This window comes from Ahaetulla prasina, chromosome 13 (genome assembly GCF_028640845.1).
Source record: "Ahaetulla prasina isolate Xishuangbanna chromosome 13, ASM2864084v1, whole genome shotgun sequence".
NCBI classification, from domain to species: Eukaryota; Metazoa; Chordata; class Lepidosauria; order Squamata; family Colubridae; genus Ahaetulla; species Ahaetulla prasina.
In genome coordinates this window covers 2749929-2775312 of record NC_080551.1, presented here as the reverse complement: position 1 = coordinate 2775312, position 25384 = coordinate 2749929, and the positions used below count along the sequence as shown (strand labels likewise).

The window sequence follows — 25384 nt, the reverse complement described above, 5'->3', positions numbered from 1 at the left end:
TCTTCTGTGGAAGCTCATCTATTGAAGGTTGCATTCGTGGTGCGGAGACAATAACTTGGTCCTTAACACCAATAAGACCAAGAAGCTTATAGTGGACTATAGAAGGAAGAGATCAGACATCCAGCCCTTGCTTATCAATGGAGACCGAGTGGAGCAAGTGGCCAGTTTTAAGTTTCAGGGTGTTATCATAAAAGAGGACCTGACCTGGGGTGCTCACATTGCAGCACTGGTCAAAAAGGCCCAGCAGAGATTATACTACCTGAGACTTCTCAGGAAACAACAACTGAATGAGAAACTGCTGGTGACCTTCTACCGCTGCACCATAGAGAGTATTTTAACTTACTGCACCTGTATATGGTTTGCCAATTGCACAGTGGCAGATAGAATGGCACTCCAAAGCATCAACGTCATTGCCCAGAGGATTATTGGTTGTCCTCTCCCCTCCTTGGAAGAGCTTTATAGCTCCCGCTGCTTTAAGAAAATTCAAAATATTCTTAAAGATCCATCTCACCCTTTTTATGAACTATTACCATATGGCAGACGGTACAGGACAATAAAAACAAGGACAAATAGGCTGAAAAACAGCTTCTATCCCAGGGCAGTAATCATATTGAATTCTACTGTATAATGGAGTATTAATGTAGTACCAGGGGTTTCAATTCAAATTGTATAGAATTTGAAGGATGTGTGTTTTATTTTATTTTTATAGTTATAATGTAGACTGAAGATTGCATTTAATTTCGTTGTATGAGGTGCAATGAAAATAAACTAAATTAAAAAGACTGAACATTTGCAGCTGGCAGGGTGTTTCTTAACCTCAGTCAATTTCAGATGGGTGGACTCCAACTCCCAGAATTCCTCAACCAGCAAGTTTAATCCATCCTGAGGTTAAGGAAACACCAACTAGAGTCACCAAATTGGCTTCAAGCTGAAATTTTGAAGAAATTGCCCAGGTCCTTTCTTGGCTGACAAAGAATCAGGCGTCTACTAGCATCTTTTCCCATTTTGCTTTTGTGATGTTGGCAGCTCGCTTCATTGGACACGCAAACTGATGTAGGATTTAAATTGGGGGTGGCAGGAAGGGAGGGGATCATGTAAGCTGCATCTCCCCTCCATTTCTCCCACCTCATCCCAGTTTAAATCCCAGATCAATTCAGTCGCTCTATGCAGCTGGTGAAGTAAGGGGCAGCTTTTAATAACATTTTTATCCGCCTTTTGATAACTTGTTACTCTGAAAAGGCACAACCAAACTGCAGATTTCTTTGCACCATACATTAGTAGGGCTCTCCTCCTACAGAATCTAGAACAAGAAGATCCATTAGAGGACCTGTCCTCAATTCTGCACATTATCAGAATGTTCCATCCCCCAATTTAATATTTCCTCCCCCTCCCACTACTCCTCCCTCCTAGAAGAATGAAATATTTTGAGAATAGAATAGAATAGAATAGAATAGAATTTTTTATTGGCCAAGTGTGATTGGACACACAAGGAATTTGTCTTGGTGCATATGCTCTCAGTGTACATAAAAGAAAAGATACCTTCATCAAGGTACAACATTTACAACACAAATGATGGTCAATATATCAATATAAATCATAAGGATTACCAGCAATATTAGGAATATTAAAAAGGCAAGATATAATATTTCCCTAAATGAGAAATGGAGAAACATGTTTTTTGAAAGACAGAAAGTAGACTCAGTCTATCCCCTCCCCCATCAGATATTTTGTGCCCGTTAAGAAAGATTGGGCCAGCCTACCTACAAAACAAAAGACCTTCAGCTTCAGCGTGATGGGATAAAGAAGAACAGGACATGACCTTTCAGGACATAATAGGATTAACCCACTACCATTTAGCAGAAGACACAGAGCTCACTACATTGAATCTCCTAAGGGTATTTCGGTCATTGCATCATATCAGAGCAGTCCAAACTTCAGCCAAACCTGGGAGCTCAGACAAACACCTAGGATTTGCATTTCCTCTTTTGCCTATAAAGCCAGCTATGACCCCTACATAACCCCTACATGGCCCCATGGGAGTCTGACAACAGCCAATATGATACATGTTTTTGCACAGGAACAGGAAGTTCAAGTGCAAAGCCCAAAGAAGGTATAAAAACCCCTCACTCTCAACTCCATTTTGTCAGCTATACCAGAACCGTGTGCTTGGTGGTTCTGTTTATCATTAAACTATATTTCCAATACAATAGAATAAAATAGAATATTTTTTTTATTGGCTAAGTGTGATTGGACACAGAAGGAATTTGTCTTGGTGCATATACTCTCAGTGTACATAAAAGAAATGTTCATCAAGAATCATAAGGTATAACACTTAATGATAGTTATAGGCTACAAATAAGCAATCAGGAAACAATATCAATATAAATCATAAGGATACAATCAACAAAGTTACAGTCATACAGTCATAAGTGGAAGAAGATGAGTGATGGGAACGATGAAAAGATTAATAGTACTGCAGATTTAGTAATAGTTTGATAGTGTTGAGGGAATTATTTATTTAGCAGAGTGATGGCCTTCAGGAAGAAACTGACTTTGTGTCTAGTTGTTCTGATGTGCAGTGCTCTACAGCGTCGTTTTGAGGGTAGGAGTTAAAGCAGTTTATGTCCAGGATGCGAGGGGTCTGTAAATATTTTCACAGCCCTCTTTTTGACTCGTGCAGTATACAGGTCCTCAATGGAAGGCAGGTTGGTAGCGTGTTGTGTCTCGCCCGCTCCCCCTGCCGCAGCCGGGCCCCTCTTATCTCCTGCCGGATGCTGATAGTTCGGAAGAATATCCTGGCATGCCTCCAGGCCCCAGCCCTGGCATCATGCCCGGACAGGCCGAGCAAGACAAAGGGCCTGACGTGCCTTCAGCCCCCAGTCCTGGCACCATGGCCAGGCAAACGGAGCAACTAAACCCCTCTCCCACAGCATGTGAGCCTGAAGAATGTGAGGCCAGTCATGAGCTAGGATTGCCAACAGCTGGAGGCTGGAGAGATCCTCGCTTCCGGAGAGTTGAGAGGCGACGTCAGCAAAAGGAAGGGAGGGGCAGGCCTGGATAAGTGCTGAGTCATGGAGCCACACCCCATGGCCTATATAAAGGATCTGCTTTCTGGCATTCTCTGAGTCAGGCAAAGTCTAACTTGGATTGCTGAAGTCATTTTCTGGTCTCCTGCCTGCCTTGAGAACTCTGATAGGACTTTGGCAGAGCTGCAGAGGCACGTTTGATACGGACTTCCCCAACCCGGCCGTCAGCGGAGGAGTGGAACACGACATCGCAGTTGTTTTTTCTGCAGTTCTAATGATCCTCTGAAGTCTGTGTCTGTCATGTTGGGTTGCACAACCAAACCAGACAGTTAATAGAGGTGCAGATGACAGACTCAATAATTCTTCTGTAGAAGTGGATCAGCAGCTCTTTGGGCAGTTTGAGCTTACTGAGTTGGCGCAGAAAGAACATTCTTTGTTGTCCTTTTTTGATGACGTTTTTGATGTTAACTGTCCATTTTAGATCTTGCGATATGGTTGAACCTAGAAATTTGAATTCTATTGCTGGTACTGTGTTGTCTAGTATTGTAAGAGTTATTGTAAGAGGTTGAAGTATGGAAGGGTTTCTCCTAAAGTCTACCACCGTTTCTATGGTTTTGAGTGTGTTCAGTTCCAGATTGTTTCGGTCGCACCACAAGGCTAGTCGTTCAACCTCCCGCATGTTTCCAGTGTCTTTCTCCCAACTTGGAACTGAACCAGATGGATATTTCTTCCAACATCATCATCATCTCGTCCTCCCCCTCCCCCTCCCCCTCCCCCCCCCTCCTCCTCCTTCAATGCACCTCCTTTTCCCAGTGTTGAATCATTCTTGGCCAAACCTTTATTTTATTGATTAATTAAATTAATATGCTGCTCATTATTTATTTATTTATTAAATATATATGCTGCCCATCTCAGTCTGAAAAGAAATCATTTTGTTGTTTACGCTTGTTTAGGAAATGCAGTCCTCATGCTGTGGCATCTGCAGAGGACAAGCCACGAACCACGCCAGGACGGCAACCCGCAACCCCTGTAATTATTCCTTGCATCTGGATCCCCATCCGAGCCCCGGGTTTCCAATAGAATTCATTCAGGCTTCTCATCAGTTTAACCTCTCTGTAACCCAGACTGCTTTGGTCCTCTGCTCCCAATAAATTAATCAATAAGCATCATTGAGCGGTCATGAGCACGCAACCTGCAGGAGCATCGTGGCCACTGATGTGGGAGGATTCCTGGCAAGTCAGTGGGTTTCTGGGTCCTCCGCAGAACCCCAAATGCCATTTCTGACTGTGCCCATACTGGGTTGGTGTATGTGCACAGGAATGGACAGAAGGTGACACTTGACAATTGATGTCTCCACCTGCAACTGTGGCCAAGAAAAGCTCCAGCCTTAAACCAACCCAACAGTCAATGGATTTTTCCTGAAGGTTTGGGAGAAGAACATTGTAAAACAGAGGTGCCCAAGTTTGGCCCCTTTAAAACCTGGGGACTTCAATTCCCAGAATTCTAGGAGTTGAAGTCCACCAGTATTAAAAGTAGCCGAGGTTGGATACCCCCAGTGGTAGAAATCCTGCAGGTTCTGTCCGATCATCAGAGGCTTTTTAAAAAAACTTTTAAAAGCATTTTTTGGCCGAAGAAAAAATGCTTTTAAATTAAAAAAAACAAACCCCTCTGATGATCGCGCGGCTCAGCTGGGGCTGGGGGGGGGCAGGGATTTTTGCTACTGGCCCACCCACTGCCATCACTACCGGATCGGGTGATCCAGTCCGAACTGGGAGCATTTCACCCCTGCTGTGGTCCCTCCCAACTCTAGGTTTCTATGTTCTATTGCTTCATGCCGTCATCTTTCAATTTAGTAGGTGTGGCTAATCTACAGTTTAGATTCAGAGTGGTGGGAATTTAATAATAGGTGTTCTGTCTCTGTCCTCACTCTGGAGTAATGAGCTGTTCTACAGCCAGTGGGTTCACGGCTCCTATCAGTCCTGGCCGAGAAAACGCAGCTGCCTGCCAAAAAGTTCAAACAGATTAAGACTTCAGCTCACTTCGACACGGTTCAGCTAATTTGTTTCCCGTGGAACTGAGAGCAGTCCCAAAACTCTTTATATATCCTGTGGGGTGGGGCTCCTGCCCCACCATTCCCTTTGATAGAATAGAATAGAATAGAATTTTTATTGGCCAAGTGTGATTGGACACACAAGGAATTTGTCTTGGTGCATATGCTCTCAGTGTACATAAAAGAAAAGATACCTTCATCAGATACAACACTTACAACACAATTAATGGTCAGTATATCAATATAAATCATAAGGATTGCCAGCAACAAGTTACACTCATACAGTCATAAGTGGAAAGAGATTGGTGATGGGAACTATGAGAAGATTAATAGTAGTGCAGATTCAGTAAATAGTTTGACAGTGTTGATGAAATTATTTGTTTAGCAGAGTGATGGCCTTCGGGAAAAAACTGTTCTTATGTCTAGTTGTTCTAGTGTGCAGTGCTCTATAGCGTCGTTTTGATGACGCCGCCTCTCTAATCTTCTGAAGCGCGGGCCGATCCAGGCTTGATTAGTATGATTATCAGCTGCGTCTGAAGGCGTAGCCTGAGGAAGGGAGGAATCAGAGGATGTCAGCCTCATTACGTCCTCCGACTGCCCTGGTTCTGGCTCCTGGAGCCGGGCCAAAGGAATTGGTGCTCCCGAGGTAAGCCTTACTGGCCCTTCCCCCTCACTCTTGGAGTCACTTTCGGGCATGGGGCCAGATTCGGGGGCTGGAGCCACAACAATAGGAGGTAAGATAAAGATATGCAACCCCCCCCCCTTGGTTACTTATCATAGTTATGGATAAATGCATTATTTATCCACGGGATTGTTCCCGTGATGCTGCAACGGTCATAAATATGAGTCCGTCACTGGCCACATGACCACGGGGCGGGTGCAACAGTTGTAAGTGTGAAAATGGGCCTAAATCCCTTTTCTCCAGAACTAAGGAGAAATTTTCTGACAGTTAGAACAATTCATCAGTGGAACAACTTTGCCTGCAGAAGTTGTGAATGCTCCAAAACTGGAAAAATTTAAGAAAATGTTGGATCACCATTTGTCTGAAATGGTGTAGGGCAGGAGTAGTCAACCTTTTTATACCTACCGCCCACTTTTGTATCTCTGTCAGTAGTAAAATTTTCTAACCGCCCACCGCTTCCACAGTAATGATGATTTATAAAGTAGGTTGGGGGGGGGGACGCCGGCTACCAGCTCTACCTGTCTGTTACAGCTGGGTGGTGTGGGGCGAGATGTGTGAGCTATTCTGGGACGAGGCTCTTTTGTTTGCGGTCGCACTACGGCGCCATTTAGTTTCACCTACGTAACGTGAACTAAACTTATGCGCGGGCGATACAAATATATATTTTCAGAAATTCAAATTGTCAGGGGGAATTTTATGAAAACCTAAGGAAAATGTTTTTTAATAATGCTATGAACATTTTTTTTAAAAGTCTATTAAAAAAAAGGAAAGGGCTTCAGTATCGGACAAACCCACCCCCCCCCCCGCCCACCATGAAAGCTGGAATGCCCACTAGTGGGTGGTAGGGACCAGGTTGACTACCGCTGGTGTAGGCGTTCCTGCCTGGGCAGGGTGGGAGGGCTGGACTAGAAGGCCTCCAAGGTCCCCTCCAATTCTGTTGTTGTTGTTGTTGTTGTTGTTGTTATTCCAGCGCCCTTGTAATTTTGAATTTCAGTCACTGAATGAACTTGTCGTAAGTCCAGGACTAGCTGGGTTGCAAAGTCGGGGAGGGGAGAGAAGGAGAAGCTGCCAGCGCTCATTGAACGAAGCTGGGGGGGGGGCGGGTGTCTCCCCTGGGTGGTTCTGGTGGCGAGGCGTTCCGCGGGCAATGCAAGCGCGCGCTCCCGCGAGAGAGAGAGAGAGGGAGGCCGAGGGGGCGCGCGCGCACGCAGGGGAGCGGGAGGCCCGCGTCGGGAGCGCGCTTAGGGAGGCGGCGCCTACGGCCCGAGCCCTTCCGGCCTGGCGCGGCCTAGTCCCGCAGAAAGCGCCGCGCCGCCGCCCGGGGATGCTCCTGCTGGCCCTGGGCGACCCCGGGATGGAGCCGGCCCGGCCCGCGCTGGTCATCCGCATCCGCATCCCGGACGGCGGCGGCGCCGTGGATTGGACCGTGCACCCCGCGCCGCAGCTGCTTTTCCGGGACGTGCTGGTGAGGGGCGCCCGGGGAGAGCCGGAGGAGGAGGAGGGTCGCCCCGCAGCCGGGCTGGGAAGGCTCGCCGGCCCCGCGGCCTCCCCATATGGGGCTGGGGATGGGGATGGGGGGGTCTGCTGGGTGTCCGTCCCCCCGCCCCCCCCCCACTCCCGGTGGGCTTGGCGTCGTGGTGTCTCCCCCTCCCCAACTTTAGAAAGGAGGAGGCCTGCCTCTGCTGGGCCCTGCAATGGGCGGCCGGGGATGATGGGTCTGCAGCCCTGAGGACGACCCAGCCGTGTGAGGACCCCTCCCACTTTAGAAAGGGATCCATTCTAAAACTTTACTTTCCTAATTCTCGGTTAGGCCTCGAATTATTGAACTCCCACCACTCTGAATTTAAAGCAGGGGTCTCCAACCTGGGCCGCTTTAAGCCTGGAGGACTTCAACTCCCAGAATCCCCCAGCCAGCTTTGCTGATCTACAGTTTAGATCAGGGGTCTCCAACCCAGGCCGCTTTAAGCCTGGAGGACTTCAACTCCCAGAATCCCCCAGCCAGCTTTGCTGATCTACAGTTTGGATCAGGGGTCTCCAACCCGGGCCGCTTTAAGCCTGGAGGACTTCAACTCCCAGAATCCCCCAGCCAGCTTTGCTGATCTAGTTTGGATCAGGGGTCTCCAACCCGGGCCGCTTTAAGCCTGGAGGACTTCAACTCCCAGAATCCCCCAGCCAGCTTTGCTGATCTACAGTTTAGATCAGGGTCTCCAACCTGGGCGCTTTAAGCCTGGAGGACTTCAACTCCCAGAATCCCCAGCCAGCTTTGCTGATCTACAGTTTAGATCAGGGTCTCCAGCCCAGGCAGCTTAAAGCCCAGGTTGGAGACCCCTGATCTAAACTGTAGATCAGCAAAGCTGGCTGGGGAATTCTGGGAGTTGAAGTCCTCCGGGCTTAAAGCAGCCCAGGTTGGAGACCCCTGATCTAAGCTGTAGATCAGCAAAGCTGGCTGGGGAATTCTGGGAGTTGAAGTCCACCAGGCTTAAAGCGGCCCAGGTTGGAGACCCCTGATCTAAACTGTAGATCAGCAAAGCTGGCTGGGGGATTCTGGGAGTTGAAGTCCTCCAGGCTTAAAGCGGCCCAGGTTGGAGACCCCTGATCTAAACTGTAGATCAGCAAAGCTGGCTGGGGAATTCTGGGAGTTGAAGTCCACCAGGCTTAAAGCGGCCCAGGTTGGAGACCCCTGATCTAAACTGTAGATCAGCAAAGCTGGCTGGGGAATTCTGGGAGTTGAAGTCCACCAGGCTTAAAGCGGCCCAGGTTGGAGACCCCTGATCTAAACTGTAGATCAGCAAAGCTGGCTGGGGAATTCTGGGAGTTGAAGTCCTCCGGGCTTAAAGCAGCCCAGGTTGGAGACCCCTGATCTAAGCTGTAGATCAGCAAAGCTGGCTGGGGAATTCTGGGAGTTGAAGTCCACCAGGCTTAAAGCGGCCCAGGTTGGAGACCCCTGATCTAAACTGTAGATCAGCAAAGCTGGCTGGGGGATTCTGGGAGTTGAAGTCCTCCAGGCTTAAAGCGGCCCGGGTTGGAGACCCCTGATCCAAACTAGATCAGCAAAGCTGGCTGGGGAATTCTGGGAGTTGAAGTCCGCCAGGCTTAAAGCGGCCCAGGTTGGAGACCCCTGATCTAAACTGTAGATCAGCAAAGCTGGCTGGGGAATTCTGGGAGTTGAAGTCCGCCAGGCTTAAAGCGGCCCAGGTTGGAGACCCCTGATCTAAACTGTAGATCAGCAAAGCTGGCTGGGGGATTCTGGGAGTTGAAGTCCTCCAGGCTTAAAGCGGCCCGGGTTGGAGACCCCTGATCCAAACTAGATCAGCAAAGCTGGCTGGGGAATTCTGGGAGTTGAAGTCCGCCAGGCTTAAAGCGGCCCAGGTTGGAGACCCCTGATCTAAACTGTAGATCAGCAAAGCTGGCTGGGGGATTCTGGGAGTTGAAGTCCTCCAGGCTTAAAGCGGCCCGGGTTGGAGACCCCTGATCTAAACTGTAGATCAGCAAAGCTGGCTGGGGGATTCTGGGAGTTGAAGTCCTCCAGGCTTAAAGCGGCCTGGGTTGGAGACCCCTGATCCAAACTAGATCAGCAAAGCTGGCTGGGGGATTCTGGGAGTTGAAGTCCTCCAGGCTTAAAGCGGCCCGGGTTGGAGACCCCTGATCCAAACTGTAGATCAGCAAAGCTGGCTGGGGGATTCTGGGAGTTGAAGTCCTCCAGGCTTAAAGCGGCCCAGGTTGGAGACCCCTGATCTAAACTGTAGATCAGCAAAGCTGGCTGGGGGATTCTGGGAGTTGAAGTCCTCCAGGCTTAAAGCGGCCCGGGTTGGAGACCCCTGATCCAAACTGTAGATCAGCAAAGCTGGCTGGGGGATTCTGGGAGTTGAAGTCCTCCAGGCTTAAAGCGGCCTGGGTTGGAGACCCCTGATCTAAACTGTAGATCAGCAAAGCTGGCTGGGGGATTCTGGGAGTTGAAGTCCTCCAGGCTTAAAGCGGCCTGGGTTGGAGACCCCTGATCTAAACTGTAGATCAGCAAAGCTGGCTGGGGAATTCTGGGAGTTGAAGTCCACCAGGCTTAAAGCGGCCCAGGTTGGAGACCCCTGATCTAAACTGTAGATCAGCAAAGCTGGCTGGGGAATTCTGGGAGTTGAAGTCCACCAGGCTTAAAGCGGCCCAGGTTGGAGACCCCTGATCTAAACTGTAGATCAGCAAAGCTGGCTGGGGAATTCTGGGAGTTGAAGTCCTCCAGGCTTAAAGCGGCCCAGGTTGGAGACCCTGATCTAAACTGTAGATCAGCAAAGCTGGCTGGGGAATTCTGGGAGTTGAAGTCCACCAGGCTTAAAGCGCCCAGGTTGGAGACCCTGATCTAAACTGTAGATCAGCAAAGCTGGCTGGGGAATTCTGGGAGTTGAAGTCCACCAGGCTTAAAGCGGCCCAGGTTGGAGACCCCTGATCTAAACTGTAGATCAGCAAAGCTGGCTGGGGAATTCTGGGAGTTGAAGTCCACCAGGCTTAAAGCGCCCAGGTTGAGACCCTGATCTAAACTGTAGATCAGCAAAGCTGGCTGGGGAATTCTGGGAGTTGAAGTCCACCAGGCTTAAAGCGGCCCAGGTTGGAGACCCCTGATCTAAACTGTAGATCAGCAAAGCTGGCTGGGGAATTCTGGGAGTTGAAGTCCACCAGGCTTAAAGCAGCCCAGGTTGGAGACCCCTGATCTAAACTGTAGATCAGCAAAGCTGGCTGGGGAATTCTGGGAGTTGAAGTCCACCAGGCTTAAAGCGGCCCAGGTTGGAGACCCCTGGTCTAAACTGTAGATCAGCAAAGCTGGCTGGGGAATTCTGGGAGTTGAAGTCCACCAGGCTTAAAGCGGCCCAGGTTGGAGACCCTGATCTAAACTGTAGATCAGCAAAGCTGGCTGGGGAATTCTGGGAGTTGAAGTCCACCAGGCTTAAAGCGGCCCAGGTTGGAGACCCCTGATCTAAACTGTAGATCAGCAAAGCTGGCTGGGGAATTCTGGGAGTTGAAGTCCACCAGGCTTAAAGCGGCCCAGGTTGGAGACCCCTGATCTAAACTGTAGATCAGCAAAGCTGGCTGGGGAATTCTGGGAGTTGAAGTCCTCCAGGCTTAAAGCGGCCTGGGTTGGAGACCCCTGATCTAAACTGTAGATCAGCAAAGCTGGCTGGGGGATTCTGGGAGTTGAAGTCCTCCAGGCTTAAAGCGGCCCAGGTTGGAGACCCCTGATCTAAACTGTAGATCAGCAAAGCTGGCTGGGGGATTCTGGGAGTTGAAGTCCTCCAGGCTTAAAGCGGCCCGGGTTGGAGACCCCTGATCCAAACTAGATCAGCAAAGCTGGCTGGGGGATTCTGGGAGTTGAAGTCCTCCAGGCTTAAAGCGGCCCGGGTTGGAGACCCCTGATCCAAACTGTAGATCAGCAAAGCTGGCTGGGGGATTCTGGGAGTTGAAGTCCTCCAGGCTTAAAGCGGCCTGGGTTGGAGACCCCTGATCTAAACTGTAGATCAGCAAAGCTGGCTGGGGGATTCTGGGAGTTGAAGTCCTCCAGGCTTAAAGCGGCCTGGGTTGGAGACCCCTGATCCAAACTAGATCAGCAAAGCTGGCTGGGGGATTCTGGGAGTTGAAGTCCTCCAGGCTTAAAGCGGCCCGGGTTGGAGACCCCTGATCCAAACTGTAGATCAGCAAAGCTGGCTGGGGGATTCTGGGAGTTGAAGTCCTCCAGGCTTAAAGCGGCCTGGGTTGGAGACCCCTGATCTAAACTGTAGATCAGCAAAGCTGGCTGGGGGATTCTGGGAGTTGAAGTCCTCCAGGCTTAAAGCGGCCCAGGTTGGAGACCCCTGATCTAAACTGTAGATCAGCAAAGCTGGCTGGGGGATTCTGGGAATTGAAGTCCACCAGGCTTAAAGCAGCCCAGGTTGGAGACCCCTGATCCAAACTGTAGATCAGCAAAGCTGGCTGGGGGATTCTGGGAGTTGAAGTCCTCCAGGCTTAAAGCGGCCCGGGTTGGAGACCCCTGATCCAAACTGTAAATCAGCCCCACCTAATAAATGGAAAGATGATGGCATGAATTTGCTAGGACGTAGAAATAATAGAGTTGGAAGGGACCTTGGGGGTCCTCTAGCCCAACCCCCTCTTGGGGCAGGAGATTCTATATCACTTCAGGCAAATGGCCATCCAGGCTTAAAGGCACACTAGGTGCCATACCCCAAAAAAGGTTTGGTGGCACTTCGGAAATCTGCACCTTGACAAAATGTTCATCTGTCGATTGGCAACGGCCACACTGCTTGGATTCCCACAATAACATGCTAGTTCATGTGAATAAAGCAGCTAACAAACTGGGGGCTGTGACTTGGCATTGTTGTGAATAGACAACAACAACAACAATAATGATAATATCCTGACTCTTGCAACCCTGTGCATGGCTCTCTCTGCCTTGAATTTTATATGTATGTATTTGTATAAATAAATAAATACATAATATTTATTTATTTATTTGAAAGGTTTATATAGCCACCCATCATCATGGATTAGGGTAAAGGTTAACTCTGGGCAGCTCTCAGCAATAATGCAACTATGCAGGTGTAAAGAGAAAAATAAAAACCAAGATTCCCCCAAAGCCTCCGGGAGCCTCAGTCATCTAGGGCAGAGGTCTCCAACCTTGTCAACTTTTAAGACTTGTGGACTTCAACTTCAACAGCTTTGATGGCTGAGGAATTCTGGGAGTTGAAGTCCACAACAAGTCTTAAAAGTTGACAAGGTTGGAGACCCCTGATCTAGGGTGCTCCAATAGCCATTTTTGGGGGGAAATGTTCTACAGCAGGAGTCCCCGATCCCCGTACTGTGGCCCGTTCCTGGACTTTGAGCTCTTTGGAATTGGGCCACAGAAGTGGCTGGTGAGTGCATGTGCGCATGCATTCCCACTTGCACAAGCAATGGGTAAGTGCAGGCGTACGTGGTCCATGTGCAAATGGAGCTGCGCGTGTGTGCAGTTGCCCGTGGTTCGCACAGAACCATCCCCTCCTCCCCACTGCTGGTCCACAAAGCTGGAAAAGTTGGTTCTGCAGGGCCAGAGCAGCCATGGAAAAGGGCCCCTCCTGAGGTCTCCCTGATGTCCAAATACCAGGGGATGGACCTGGAGAATGCTGCCCTATGCAGTCTGGGGGGAGAGGCAGATACCCTCAGGGCAGGGGTGAAATCCAGAAGGTTCTAAGAGGTTCTGGAAAACCAGTAGCGGAAATGTTAAGTAGTTCGGAGAATTAGAATTAGAATTAGAATTTTATTGGCCAAGTGTGATTGGACACACAAGGAATTTGCCTTGGTGCATATGCTCTCAGTGTACATAAAAGAAAAGATACATTCATCAAGGTACAACATTTACAACACAATTGATGGTCAATATATCAATATAAATCATAAGGATTGCCAGCAACAAAGTTACAGTCATACAGTCATAAGCGGAAGGAGATGGGTGATGGGAACTATGAGAAGATTAATAGTAGTGCAGATTTAGTAAATAGTCTGACAGTGTTGAGGGAATTATTTGTTTAGCAGAGTGATGGCCTTCGGGAAAAAACTGTTCTTGTGTCTAGTTGTTCTGGTGTGCAGTGCTCTATAGCGTCGTTTTGAGGGTAGGAGTTGAAACAGTTTATGTCCAGGATGTGAGGGATCTGCAAATATTTTCACGGCCCTCTTCTTGATTCGTGCAGTATACAGGTCCTCAATGGAAGGCAGGTTGGTAACAATTATTTTTTCTGCGGTTCTAATTATCCTCTGAAGTCTGTGAATCAGCAAATATCACCTCTGGTTGGCCCCAGAGTGGGGTGGGAATGGAGATTTTGCAGTATCCTTCCCCTGCCATGCCCACCAAGCCACGCCCACAGAACGGGTAGTAAAAAAAATTGAATTTCCCCACTGCTTCAGGGACATTAGCATTAAGCCACATCTCCAGGACTTTTAATGCATTGGGGGCTGCCTTTATTAATGGGTTCAGGAGGAGTGAAGCAGAAGATTTTTGATTCTTTCATGGGTTGAACTTCAACCTGCTTTCATTAATCGGGTTTCAGGTTTTTGTCCCATTTTTGCCACCGTTTCAAGGCAGCCTTGACGTGCAGACAAAATTGACTGGGTACTTCACTCCCAAACATGGCTTCTCAGCAATAGATGTCAGAGCCCCGCAGAAGTCTCGGAAGGAATCATTTCAAATCATTGTCCACTGGCCAGGAAGATTGGGGTTTATGGGCAGGGATGTCCAAAACATGGTGGGCATTGTATTAGCTCTTCTGTAGTAGTGGTCAGTTTCAGGTGGTAAAGCAGGGCATGACCCTATCCAGGGAATAACGTGCTCCATGCACCTATGTACGCTATTGTGTCTTTGTCTGCTCAATCTGTTGGTTTAGCTCAACCTGTTGACTGCTTTTTCATCTGTCTGTCTGTCTATCTGTCATCTATCTATCTATCTATCTATCTATTCTAATCTATTTATCATCTATTTATCATAAAAGGGGAGGAGAATTTACTCTTTTTTTCTTTCCGCACTCAGCCAGGGTGGATCCTTCACGTTAAATGTTAAATCCAATTGACAATTTTTCCTCCTTTTTTGTACACTGTTTTTTTCTTTGTTGTTGTTTGGGTTTAATGTATGTTTTTGCTTTGTTTTATTTTGTTTGTTTGTTTCACTGTTCTGTATTTTATTCTCTATGATACAATAATAAATTTAAAAAGAGGTTTACATTCACCAATCATAAATTTTTCAAGAAAGCTATAGGACTAGATTATTCCCTACTGATTCTTAAAAATTATGTCAACTTTAAGATGGATGGATTTCTAGAATTCCCCAGCTGGCATGGTTGGCTGAGGAATTCTGGGAGTTGAAGTCCACCCATTTTAAAATTATTGAGGTTGAGAAACACTACTTTAAAATGCTTGCTTGTCTCTGTTCTTAATACTTGGAATTATCAAGGACTGGATTTTTTTTAGAGATGGGGGCTAGTTAAAAGAATATTCAGGAAGAGAAATCTAGACCTGATGGATTGTTGTTGATATGTGTTGTTTGTCAACAGTTACATTCTTTGCAATGGAGCCAAAAGAACTTTCTAGCAGTATGGTCAAATGTTTTGGAGTTATTCCAAGATAATTTTCCGGACCTTCCTCTTTTACTAACCTACATAATTGTTAAAACCAGATTTCCAGCTCTCTTTGAGAAATGAATGAATATAAGGAAGTATATGACACGTTTGTTGATGTGGGAAATGCATTTTGTAATAGAAATCAGATTGAAGTATGGACTGTTTTGTACTGATGGGGAATTGACTGTTGATTATTGAATATGATACAATAGGACGAGAAAGAATGGGTGAAAATACAGATAGTCCTCGATTTATGACCAACATTGAGCCCAAAATTTATGTTGCTAAGTGAAACATTTGTTAAGTGAGTTTTGCCCCATTTTACAACCTTTCTTGCCATAGTTGTTAAGTGAACCACTGCAGTTGTTAAGTTAGTAACATAGTTATTATGTGAATCTGGCTTCCTTGTGGACGTTGCTTGTCAGAAGGTCAAAAGGGGGGATCACATGACCCCGGGACACTGCAATCGTTATAAGTATGAGTCAGTTGCCAAAGTGTCTGAATTTTGATGATGTGACCACAGGGATGCTGCAATGGTCATTAAGTGAGTTATGAGTTATGAGGACCCAGACTGTTGGGGGCAATAAGTTGACTTTGTATATAAATATACAAATAGGATGAAGACTATTGCTTGACATAGTGTAAGCCGCCCTGAGTCTCTGGAGAAGGGCGGGATATAAATGCAAATAAAAAAATAAAAAAAAAGTGTGAAAAATAGTCATAAGTCATTCTTTTCAGTGCCGTTGTAACTCCAAATGGACACTAATGAACTGTTACATTCTACCTGTAACTAGAAGGACTAGACCAGGGGTCTCCAACCTTGGCCACTTTAAGACTTGTGGACTTCAACTCCCAGAATTCCTCAGCCAGCTTTGCTTGCTGAGGAATTCTGGGAGTTGAAGTCCACAAGTCTTAAAGTGGCCAAAGTTGGAGACCCCTGGACTAGACAATTGTTTAGTAGGAGGTAAGGCAAAGATATGTGATGCTTACTCCCTGTGGTTACTTCACATATTTATGGATAAATGTAATAGGGATTGTTGCCGTGATGTTAGAGACAGGTTGGCTGTAGATCTGAAAGTGAGTCTGTGGCAATGCCTTGTTGTTGGCTGAGACCCTGAATGTTAGATTGTAGGCAGGACAATGTAGGAAGAATGAACCTGAAAATTAGTGCGTCAAAAACCAAGGCAGTTGTGTTTGAGAAGGAAAATGGAATGACTCCTTGGCAAGTCATAGATATTGTAAATGTTGAAAGACGAGAGCAGGTGGATGAATTTTTGAAAGAAATAGTTGGAGAAATTTTAAGAGAGACTAAAGGCTACTAAAAACATAAAAGACAAATGACTATTTGTGAAAACAAAGGCTGTAAGAAACTAGTGTTTATCAAAAAGGCTGCGTCTGACGGGTGTGCTCATGGAAGTGAGAATTGGGGATCAGGAGAGCCACAAACAGGAGTTGAAAGGGCTGGGGATACACAAGGCCTGTAAAACAAGAAGTGATATTTTCACTTTTACATTTAATCCAGATTAATTCAGGGTTTAGAATTAATGTGGAGTAATGTAAAAGTGGCCAATCCAAACCGAAGGGGTTTGATATACTAAGAGAACAAGTAAAAGTCAAAAACAAATATATGAAAGAAAGACTAGTGAAAGGAAAAAAGGAAAGAAGAATATTGTAGTTGCAGGGAAATTGTTGAAAAAGAGAAGTTTAAGAGCCAAAGTAGGCTCCAGAGTAGTTTACAGGTGTGATAATTTGCAAAGTTGGAAAGCTGTGGAAAGGTGTAATGAACAAAATTGGTGTCAACCAGAGTTAGTTATATTCCTTTTCTTTTTTGTTGTGTATTCTCATTCTTTTTCCACAATTAGGGTAACATTGAAAGAAATTTGAGGGAAGCATATACCTGTATGTGTTAGTTGTGAATTTTCTACAAATTTTCATCTGTTGCTGGTTTAACGTGATAAAATGAGCATAAGTTGTGAGCTCAAAGTGATTTCCTCCACAGCCATTTTAAGTTCATATTGTCATAAGAATAATAATGTCAACTTGGGTTATTCGTTAAAACCATTACATTAAGTGCAGCAGCAGCTCATTTCCTTGTTGAAATTAACTTCAGATTGACAGTCCTTGATTTACAACCACAATTGGAACTAGAATTTCCATTGCTAAGCAAGGCGGTTGTTAAGCGGATCACCGCAGTTGTTAAGTGAATCGCAGGGTCGTTAAGCGAATCCAGTTTCCCCCATTGACTTTGCTTGTTGGAAGCCAGTTGGGAAGGTCCCAAATGCCAATCATGCGACCCAGAATCCTGCAATCCTCATGAATACATGCACCCAAATTTTGATCATTATAACCATGGGGATGCTGCAGTCGTCATAAGTGCAAGGATTTTTTTCAACGCTGTTATATCATTGAACAGTCTCTAAAGTGAATGCTTATAAGTCAAGGACTACCTGGATTGGAGTGTTATTAGATACTGTATGTATGTATGTATTAAATTTGTATGCCACCCATCTCACTGATACAGTGAGTGTTTAAAGTAGTTGGTGGGATGGTTTTTCAAAGAGCACCCCATTTCTGGAAAGCATTTGGCACGAGTGGTCAAACTCAAGGCCCAGGAGCTGGATCCGGCCCCCGGGGTGCTTAGATCTGGCCTGCGGGGCCTCCCTGGAAACTGAAGGACTGGCCCGCGGTGCCTCTGCCAGCAAAAATGTTTTCGCTGACAGAGGGTTGCAAGAGGCCGTCACAGCCAAAAACAGAGCTCAGGAACCTGTTTTCTCTGGCAGAGCGCTGGGGCCACCACAGGTGCCCCCAACATGAGTGACGTCAAGCTGGCTGTGCCTCCTCCCACTGGAGGTCAAACACAACCCTGATGTGGCCCTCAGTGAAATCGAGTTTGACACCTTTGTTGGCATCTCCAAACTTGACTAAATGCAGAAGAGCAATGGACATTGGAGTAGAGCACTCAACCTCAGCAACTTCAAGATGTGTGGAGTGGACCTCAGATCCCAGAATTCCAAAGTCCACCGGTCTGAAAGTTGAAAGTGCTGCTGGAGAGGCCAAGGCCAATGAATGGAAAAGAGCTTAGAGTTTTCCTTCTTTCCCTTTTACTTTAGAGCAGAGCTGGGGAGCTATGGCCCTGACTTGTGGACTTCAACTCCCAGAATTCTTCAACCTGCATGGCTGGCTCAGGAATTCTGGGAATTGAAGTCCACAAGTCATAAAAGGGCCATAGTTCCCCAGCCCTCCTTTAGAGAAACAAGAGAGTTTATGAAAAGACTGGAGTTTTCCTAGCCAGCAGTCGCCTACGTTAGGTTGAAGCTGCACGATAGGCAAATAAATGGAGTTTGCAAACACCTCCCTGAGAGCTGCTGCTCTACATCAGCCGAGTAACAACTCTGGGTGGTAAAGAGAGGCATTTTTCAATCCTACACGAGGGTCTCTTCCAAGTATGAAATATGTGTGGCTTCACTTCTGCTTTCAGCAGCCGGAGTTAACATGCTAGGAAAAGCTGAATATTAATTATTCTGTAAAAAGTCTTCCGTTACGAATATAACTAACGGCCTTCATTTTTAATGTTGCAGGACGTAATCAGTCAGGTTCTTCCTGATGCAACGACAACAGCTTTTGAATGTGAGTATCGCTTGCCAGAGAGACAGGCGGGTGGGAGGCAGTTTATATTTGCATCATTTATTTAAAACAGTGACAACTACATCTTGGTTTATGTTCAGATATCTCACAGTTAAATATTTATGCACAGATGCAAGTTTAATGATAAACCTTAGCTAAGTAATATTTTATTATTTAATCACATCTTGAGAGCACATATTTCTACTGTATAGCTTTAATTACCATCCTGACCTTACTGTGCTCTTTGGACGCACTGCAATTATATTGCTCAAATTAAATGAAAAATATAAAGTACCTGGAGGCTTTGTGTGCTGAGATTTTAATTTTCAGATTTGTAGGATTAAAAGCAGGAATCGGTTAGATGGCCTTTGCGGGAATCACACTTTTTTGTGTATATGGCATTAAATTGGTTGTGGTCGTGTTACCCTCTCTGGAGGTGGGGATCCCATCACCTGGCCATTGTCTTCATGGGAGAAGGTTGGAGGGCAGCTCAGAACTCAGAAAGTTTAACCCTGGACTTTCCCTGGTGTCAGACCCTTGAAGATGTCTGCAGTTCAGCACCTGGGAGCACTAAGAACAGGTTCCTCTCACACAGGCTAGAGAAGACCTCTCTGTCCATTTTTATTATGCGGGAACAATGCTGGCCTGTGAATGTAGGCTATATTGCCATTATCCTTCTCATCTTCTCATTTGTCTCATCTTTTCTCATCTTCTCATCTTTCGTACTATCTTCTCCTATTGGTATCTTATTATTTGATTACTTCTTGTATGTATCTTATGATTAATGATTGTAACTATGATTTATGATCTATGACTTATTACTTTGTTGTTTGTATGTACACTGCGAGCTTATGCACTGGAGACAAAGTCCTTGGGTGTCTTACTTGACCAATAAAGAATTCTGTTCTGTTCTGTTATTTTGTAATTTTGTTCTCTCCTCTCCTCTCCTCTCCTCTCCTCTCCTCTCCTCTCCTCTCCTCTCCTCTCCTCTCCTCTCTCCTCCTCCTCCTCCTCCCTCCCTCCCTCCCTCCTCCTCCCTCCCTCCCTCCCTCCCCTCCTCCATCTTACAAGTTCATCATCCTCTTCCAAGAGCCCACAGCTATAAGGTGTGCTTTTTGGATCGACAAACACCTTGATCAAACCCAGCCTCCAGGTCCAACTGAACAATGTTCATGTCTTCATTTATTATGTCTTGCCATCTTTGCTTGGTCCTTCCACTCAGGCACTTGACATCTCTGTTAAAGTGGAATGCAGAGCAGGCACCGATGTGGAATGCTGCTTGTAGGGCATTGCCATACCGCTCTAGGTGTTTCTCCCGCATTTTCTCCGGTATTGGTGCAATGCCCAATTGCTGCTCGATCATGGCATTTCTGACATGGTCAAGAGAAACACCTAATGACCAAAGAGGCGGGTGCACCGCCATGGCGTGTAAAAAGCGGTCAGTGCATTTGGTGGTTGGCCGACACTCAGCGCCATATAAAGCTATTGGGCGTACCATTGTTTTCTACACCTTTGATTTTAGATAGACTGTCTTATGAGAATCATCGTACAAAAACATTGTCTATAATGTGACCATTTTGGCACCACTCCCCAAATATGGGGTTATAGAGCTGAAGATGGCCGGGCTCAAGATCGCATGGCAGGCCAGCCCCATCTTCCCCACTGCCCTTTGCATCTCAGCTGACATCTCCGGCATGGATTGCAGCCTGGGCAGAAGCAGCTCTCAGGGAATCTGGGTTTCACGGCTCCTCTCTTAACATCTGCTGAGGTGCTTTCTAGTTCCTGAATTAGCCTGTCATTTTGCATCAGCATGACATTGTTTCTCCTGCCACTTAAGTGCATCAAAAATATGTTAATGTGTATTGATGCCGTTTGCTTTCTAGGTTATCTTCTCCCTAATGAAAGCCTGAAATTTCCCCGGCTTAAGTATCTTCTCAGCTACTTGATGGCTTTCTTGGAGGCAGTTAATTGCTATCCGCAGCGGCTTCCGCTCCTCTTTGCTTAGTTATTGCTATCTCCGGTGTGTCTTCTGTGGCTGCCTCTACCTGGGGCTGTATTCTCCGTTGCCATTGGACCTTGTTGTACGCCATGTTGCTACAAATAAAACAACTAACGACATATGGCTCGTTATGGTCCTTTTATCCCAAACCGTTTTGCGCGTGCCCGGCACACTGCGTCTTTTGCAAAAATTGCCGTGGAATATTTGGTTGCCATCTGCCGCTTTCCGTTTGGTGTCTTGCGAGGAGGTGACATTAGCAAAAACCTAGGCTTTATTTAGTTCTACTTTTGCTTCCCTAATGGACTGGAAGATCGTGTTGTTTGTGCTCTAGGCGAGGAGAGGGGCTCGGCAACCCCCCTTTGAACCTTCGCATTCTGCAGAATCGCTTGAACGGGGCTCCTGGTTTCCTCCTGGCGGGATGGGTGAGCAAGATTCCTACTTAGCCAGAGAAATACAGTACCTGAAAGAGCCCTTTCCCTCCCATCAAATAACCAACGGCGCTCGTCTCTTTTAGGGAGCCGCCACGGCTTTTCCGCGGCTTTCTTTATCCCCAAATGTGCGTACTGTAAGAACAGGAAAGGCACTTCCGTTCACCTGAGAATTTCCAAAGTTGTGCAGCTTTTAAAGCTAATCTTCTGTAATGAGGTGCTTTTTCAGGGGCATTTATTTGTGAGCTTTGCAAATTGTGGCCTTTTGCTACAAAATAGTCCTTCCAGGTATCTTGTTTTAAATTCCTCCCATTCTCTTGATTATTCTGGGTTGTTTTTCTTATTAGCTGTTTTTTCCCCCCCCATTTAGAGTCAGATTGTGTTTAGAATTTTCTTAGCAGTTGCTATTCTAATGACTTCTACTGGAGATACAAGAATTATGGTGTATTTGTTTATGAAGTGAGAGGCCTTAACGCTTCTCTTGGGGAGACGAAGATAGTGATAGAACGAAGACTCAGTGAATCACTTAGTCAATTTCATTGAGGGTCGCATCAGGGTTCTGTTTGAGGGTGGGCGTGACTGGGGGCGGGGGGGAGGGCATGGCCAGCTTAATGGCATTCGTGTCAGCGCCTGTGATGGCCTGAGCGCTCTGCCAGCGAAAACGGGCTCCCAATCTCCGTTTTTGGCTGCGGTGGCCTCCTGCGACCCTCTTTCACTGGCGAAGGGTTGTAGGAGGCCGTTGCAGCCAAAAATGGAGCTTGGGAGCCCGTTTTCACTGGCAGAGGTACTGTGGGCTGGTCCTCCACTGTTTCCAAGTTTGACACCCCTGTCCTAGGAGATCTTCTACCTACAATGGTGGTACTGGTGTCTGTATGCCACCCTCTGTGTAGATCAACTTTGGAGAGTAACATAAACTCTAAGGCAGGGGTCTCCAACCTTGGTCCCTTTAAGACTTGTGGACTTCAACTCCCAGAGTTCCTCAGCCAGCTTTGCTGGCTGAGGGACTCTGGGAGTTGAAGTCCACAAGTCTTAAAGGGACCAAGGTTGGAGACCCCTGCTCTAAGGAGTATGGAGGAAGGGGAGAGTATAGCCTGAATTTACTTTGTTTGTTTATAACATTCAGAAACTACCCATCTCTCTCATAGGGTGATTCTGGGCTGGGTACAAGTAGGCATAAAAATATAAGAACTATACATAAATATTATAATAAGCAATTAAAGAGAATAAAAGAATTAAAAATTGAACAAGCAAACGAAGGGCTTCAGAGGGCTAACCGGTCCCGTGGCTGCATGCTCCTCTCTGGGTCCCAAGTGAGATGGCAGAGCCAGATCTTCAGACTAGGAAACTGGACCAGGAGATTAGGGGTCCACCTCGCCCCTGGGGGAGGCATTGTTCCTGCGGGGGCGGGGGGCAGTGAAGGTTCTCTTCTTCAACCTGCCAGTCAAAATCGATGGGGTCTGCAACCTACCTTCCCTGACCGACCCACTAGGACGGGCTGATGTAATAATGGTTCCACAGGTAAAACTCTGTAGGGCTTTAAAGGTGATAACCAATGCTTTGAATTGGATCCAGAAGCAACCTGGCACCCAATGCACTCTAGTTGTGAAGCCCCCTCCCATTATATCATCAAATAATTTCTGTAGCGTGACCCGGCCCCAAAGCTGAGGTCCATGGAGAAGGTCTGAAGTCACCCTAGACCCGTTCACATGACTTTTCAGTTCCATGCATTGTTCTCTGTCTTTCACACTTGCCCAGCTAGTCACCCTTAACTTGAAATTGAGACAAAACCAGCGTGTGTTGTCATATTCCTTGGCCCTCATTTGTTCACATTTCAAAAGTTCCTCCACATCTATCGAATATGTGATCTTCTTTTAAACCCGGTAAATTTTAATACGCAGACTTCTATTTTATGCAGATGAAGATGAGGATGGCGATCGGATTACTGTGCGCAGCGATGAAGAAATGAAAGCTATGTTGTCCTATGTAGGTATATGTTCAATAAACTGGATTAAGTAAGTTACTGACAGCTAGCAAGCATCACTCAAAAGGCTGAGTTGAACGAGAAGGGTCTAGGACAGGGGTCTGCAAACTTGGCTCTTTTAAGACTTGTGGACTTCAACTCCCAGAGGTCCTCAACCACCTTTGAAGTCCACAAGTCTTAAAAGAGCCAAGTTTGCAGACCCCTGGTCTAGGACAACTCACCATGACCATCTCACCACAGGACAAGAGTTACACTAATACCAAGAAATGGTGAAATAGAATCATTAAAGAAAGGATGCAGAAGGAGGGACAGAATGAAATACGAATGACAAAAAATTAAATATTTTTTATTGAATTACTGAATTTTCCGCAGTGGAAATTGGGCATGGTGAGTTGGCAAGGCAACTTGTCCCATTCCAGAATGAGGCAGCTGCAGGACTGTGCAGCAAAGGGGGATTTCGCAGAATCCTGGAGGGTTCCAAGTTACTGTTGCTTCCCAACCCCAGACGCTCCCATATAACTTTTTTTTAGCAATAGCACCAAATTAAGACACAAAAATTATAATTTGTTTTGCTGTTGTTGTTTTTTTGTTTTGATATTTTTATCATCTTGGTTGAACAAGTTGGGGCTGGGGTTTTGTATGAAATTTTGAAGTGTTCCTTTTGTTGGAAAACCAGTGAATAATATACTTACAGATCTTGTTGTGAGCATTAAGAATAACATATCCCAAAGACTTTTGCATTAGATATAGTGCAGGCTAAATGGACTATCAATTTCTTCTATTTTTTATGCATTACTTAAAGTAACGGCTCATTAAAAATGAACCCTTCGGCTCTTTAAAAAAAATTTAAAAACAAAATCTGCTTTCATCTGGATACTTCTTCACCCCTTCTCTGAGAAGAGTTATATTTTAGCTGCAGGCTTGGCATGCTGAGAAGATTTTAAAGTGCGTTGTCTTTTAATAACGGCAGCAAAGATAGGAAGGCTGCGGTGCTTATGTATATCTTTATAAATGGCTTGCCCTTTACGCTTTATAAATATGTACGAGTTTAGACATTCCCGGGTTTTTTTCAATTATAGGTAGACTTGACTTACAACCTAATTGAGCCTGGAATTACGATCATAAGTCGAGCAAGTCATAAAGTGAGTCACCATGTGACTGACCTGATTTTATGACAATTTTTGTGGCGATCGTTAAAGCAGACAACACGGTCATTAAGCAAAGCTATTGTTTGCAACTGGCACTTTTTTTGCTGGAAAATGGAAAAACCGTTGTCCGTTGTGGTTGTGTGATCTTGGGACACTGTGAAAAGCCTTAAATACGGACCGGTTGCCAAGCACCTAAAATGCGATTGTGTGACCATGTGGGGCTATATCTCGGAGCTTCAAATCCAATTTATTATGTACATTTTTGGTGGCAGGGGTTTGTAACTCTGAACTTTGGCTAAGCAACCGGTCATTAAGTGAGGACTCCCTGTAAAGTAAGAGAGATAGGACTCTCCTCCTTCTGAACTGAGGTATGCATGACCGGCTCTTGGGAGACCCACCCCAGCAGGGTTTCAGTTTCATTTGCTCACCTGCCACTCACCTCCAGCTGTGCGGCTCGGCTCCTAACAGGCCACGAACCACTACTGGCCTGTGGCCCAAGAGTCGGGGACCTCTACAGTAAAGGTCATCTCCTAAGGAAACTTTCCACAGGTACAAACAAAGTAGGGAAATGTTGGCCAACCGAAACTCTCCTTGCCCTGGGTTCAATCCCAGCTGCACCCAGAACTCTTTCTGTGCACCCCTGGATTGTGCATCTCTTTTGCCAAGATACTATTGAGTAGTGTTTCCCAACCTGGGCAGCTTTAAGATTTGAGGACTTCGACTTCCAAGATTCCCCAGTTGTGCTGTGCTGGGGAATCTTGGGAGTTGAAGTCCACAAATCTTAAAGCTGCCCAGGTTGGGAAACACTGCTACTGAGGCAGAGGGAGTCATTTTGAGGGTGGCATGGGGATTTCCTTTCAGGTGGATGCTTTTTTTTCCATTGGAACAGCCCTATTTAGACAAGCCCATTGTACCAGTGGAAGGGATAGCAATAGAACTTAGACCAGGGGTCTGCAAACTTGGTTCTTTTAAGACTTGCGGACTTCAACTCCCAGCAAAGCTGGCTGAGGAACTCTGGGAGTTGAAGTCCACAAGTCTTAAAAGAGCCAACTTTGCAGACCTCTGACTTAGACTTATATACCTCTTCATAGTGCTTTTACAGTCCTCCATGTGTTGGAACGCCCCCCAATGTAACTTTGATGTTGAGAGTTCATCATAGCTGGCACACAAAGCTCCATTTGCTTTAATGGGCTTGGAGAGGGCTGGGCAGCCTCAAGAACTGGCCTGAAAGAGGGCCAGCTTGTGTCGTCTCTGACGCTTCCCAACCGGCTATGCAGCCTAAAGAGGAAACACCCTTTCAAATCCTGTTCCTCTTGTGCCTCGTTCG

At 46.3% G+C, this 25384-nt stretch overlaps 1 protein-coding gene across 9 annotated transcripts in view; it reads left to right on the top strand.

Annotated features, from left to right (window-relative positions):
- The first annotated feature begins 6990 nt into the window (after nt 1-6990).
- The window catches only part of MAP2K5 (mitogen-activated protein kinase kinase 5), a 197670-nt gene continuing 179276 nt past the window's right edge, over nt 6991-25384 (top strand). For 3 of the 9 annotated variants that reach the window (XR_009152052.1, XM_058156775.1, XM_058156770.1), the window contains exons 1-3: nt 6993-7223; nt 18456-18504; nt 22844-22911. Coding sequence is in view for 7 of the 9 variants with exons in the window: in XM_058156775.1 (XP_058012758.1) it covers nt 7083-7223; nt 18456-18504; nt 22844-22911 (258 nt within the window). In the remaining 2 variants the exon portion in view is untranslated. Of the gene's footprint in view, nt 7224-18455; nt 18505-22843; nt 22912-24480; nt 24607-25384 lie in introns of those variants that run through there. The other 6 variants (XM_058156771.1, XM_058156772.1, XM_058156773.1 and 3 more) reach the window with 6 other exon arrangements.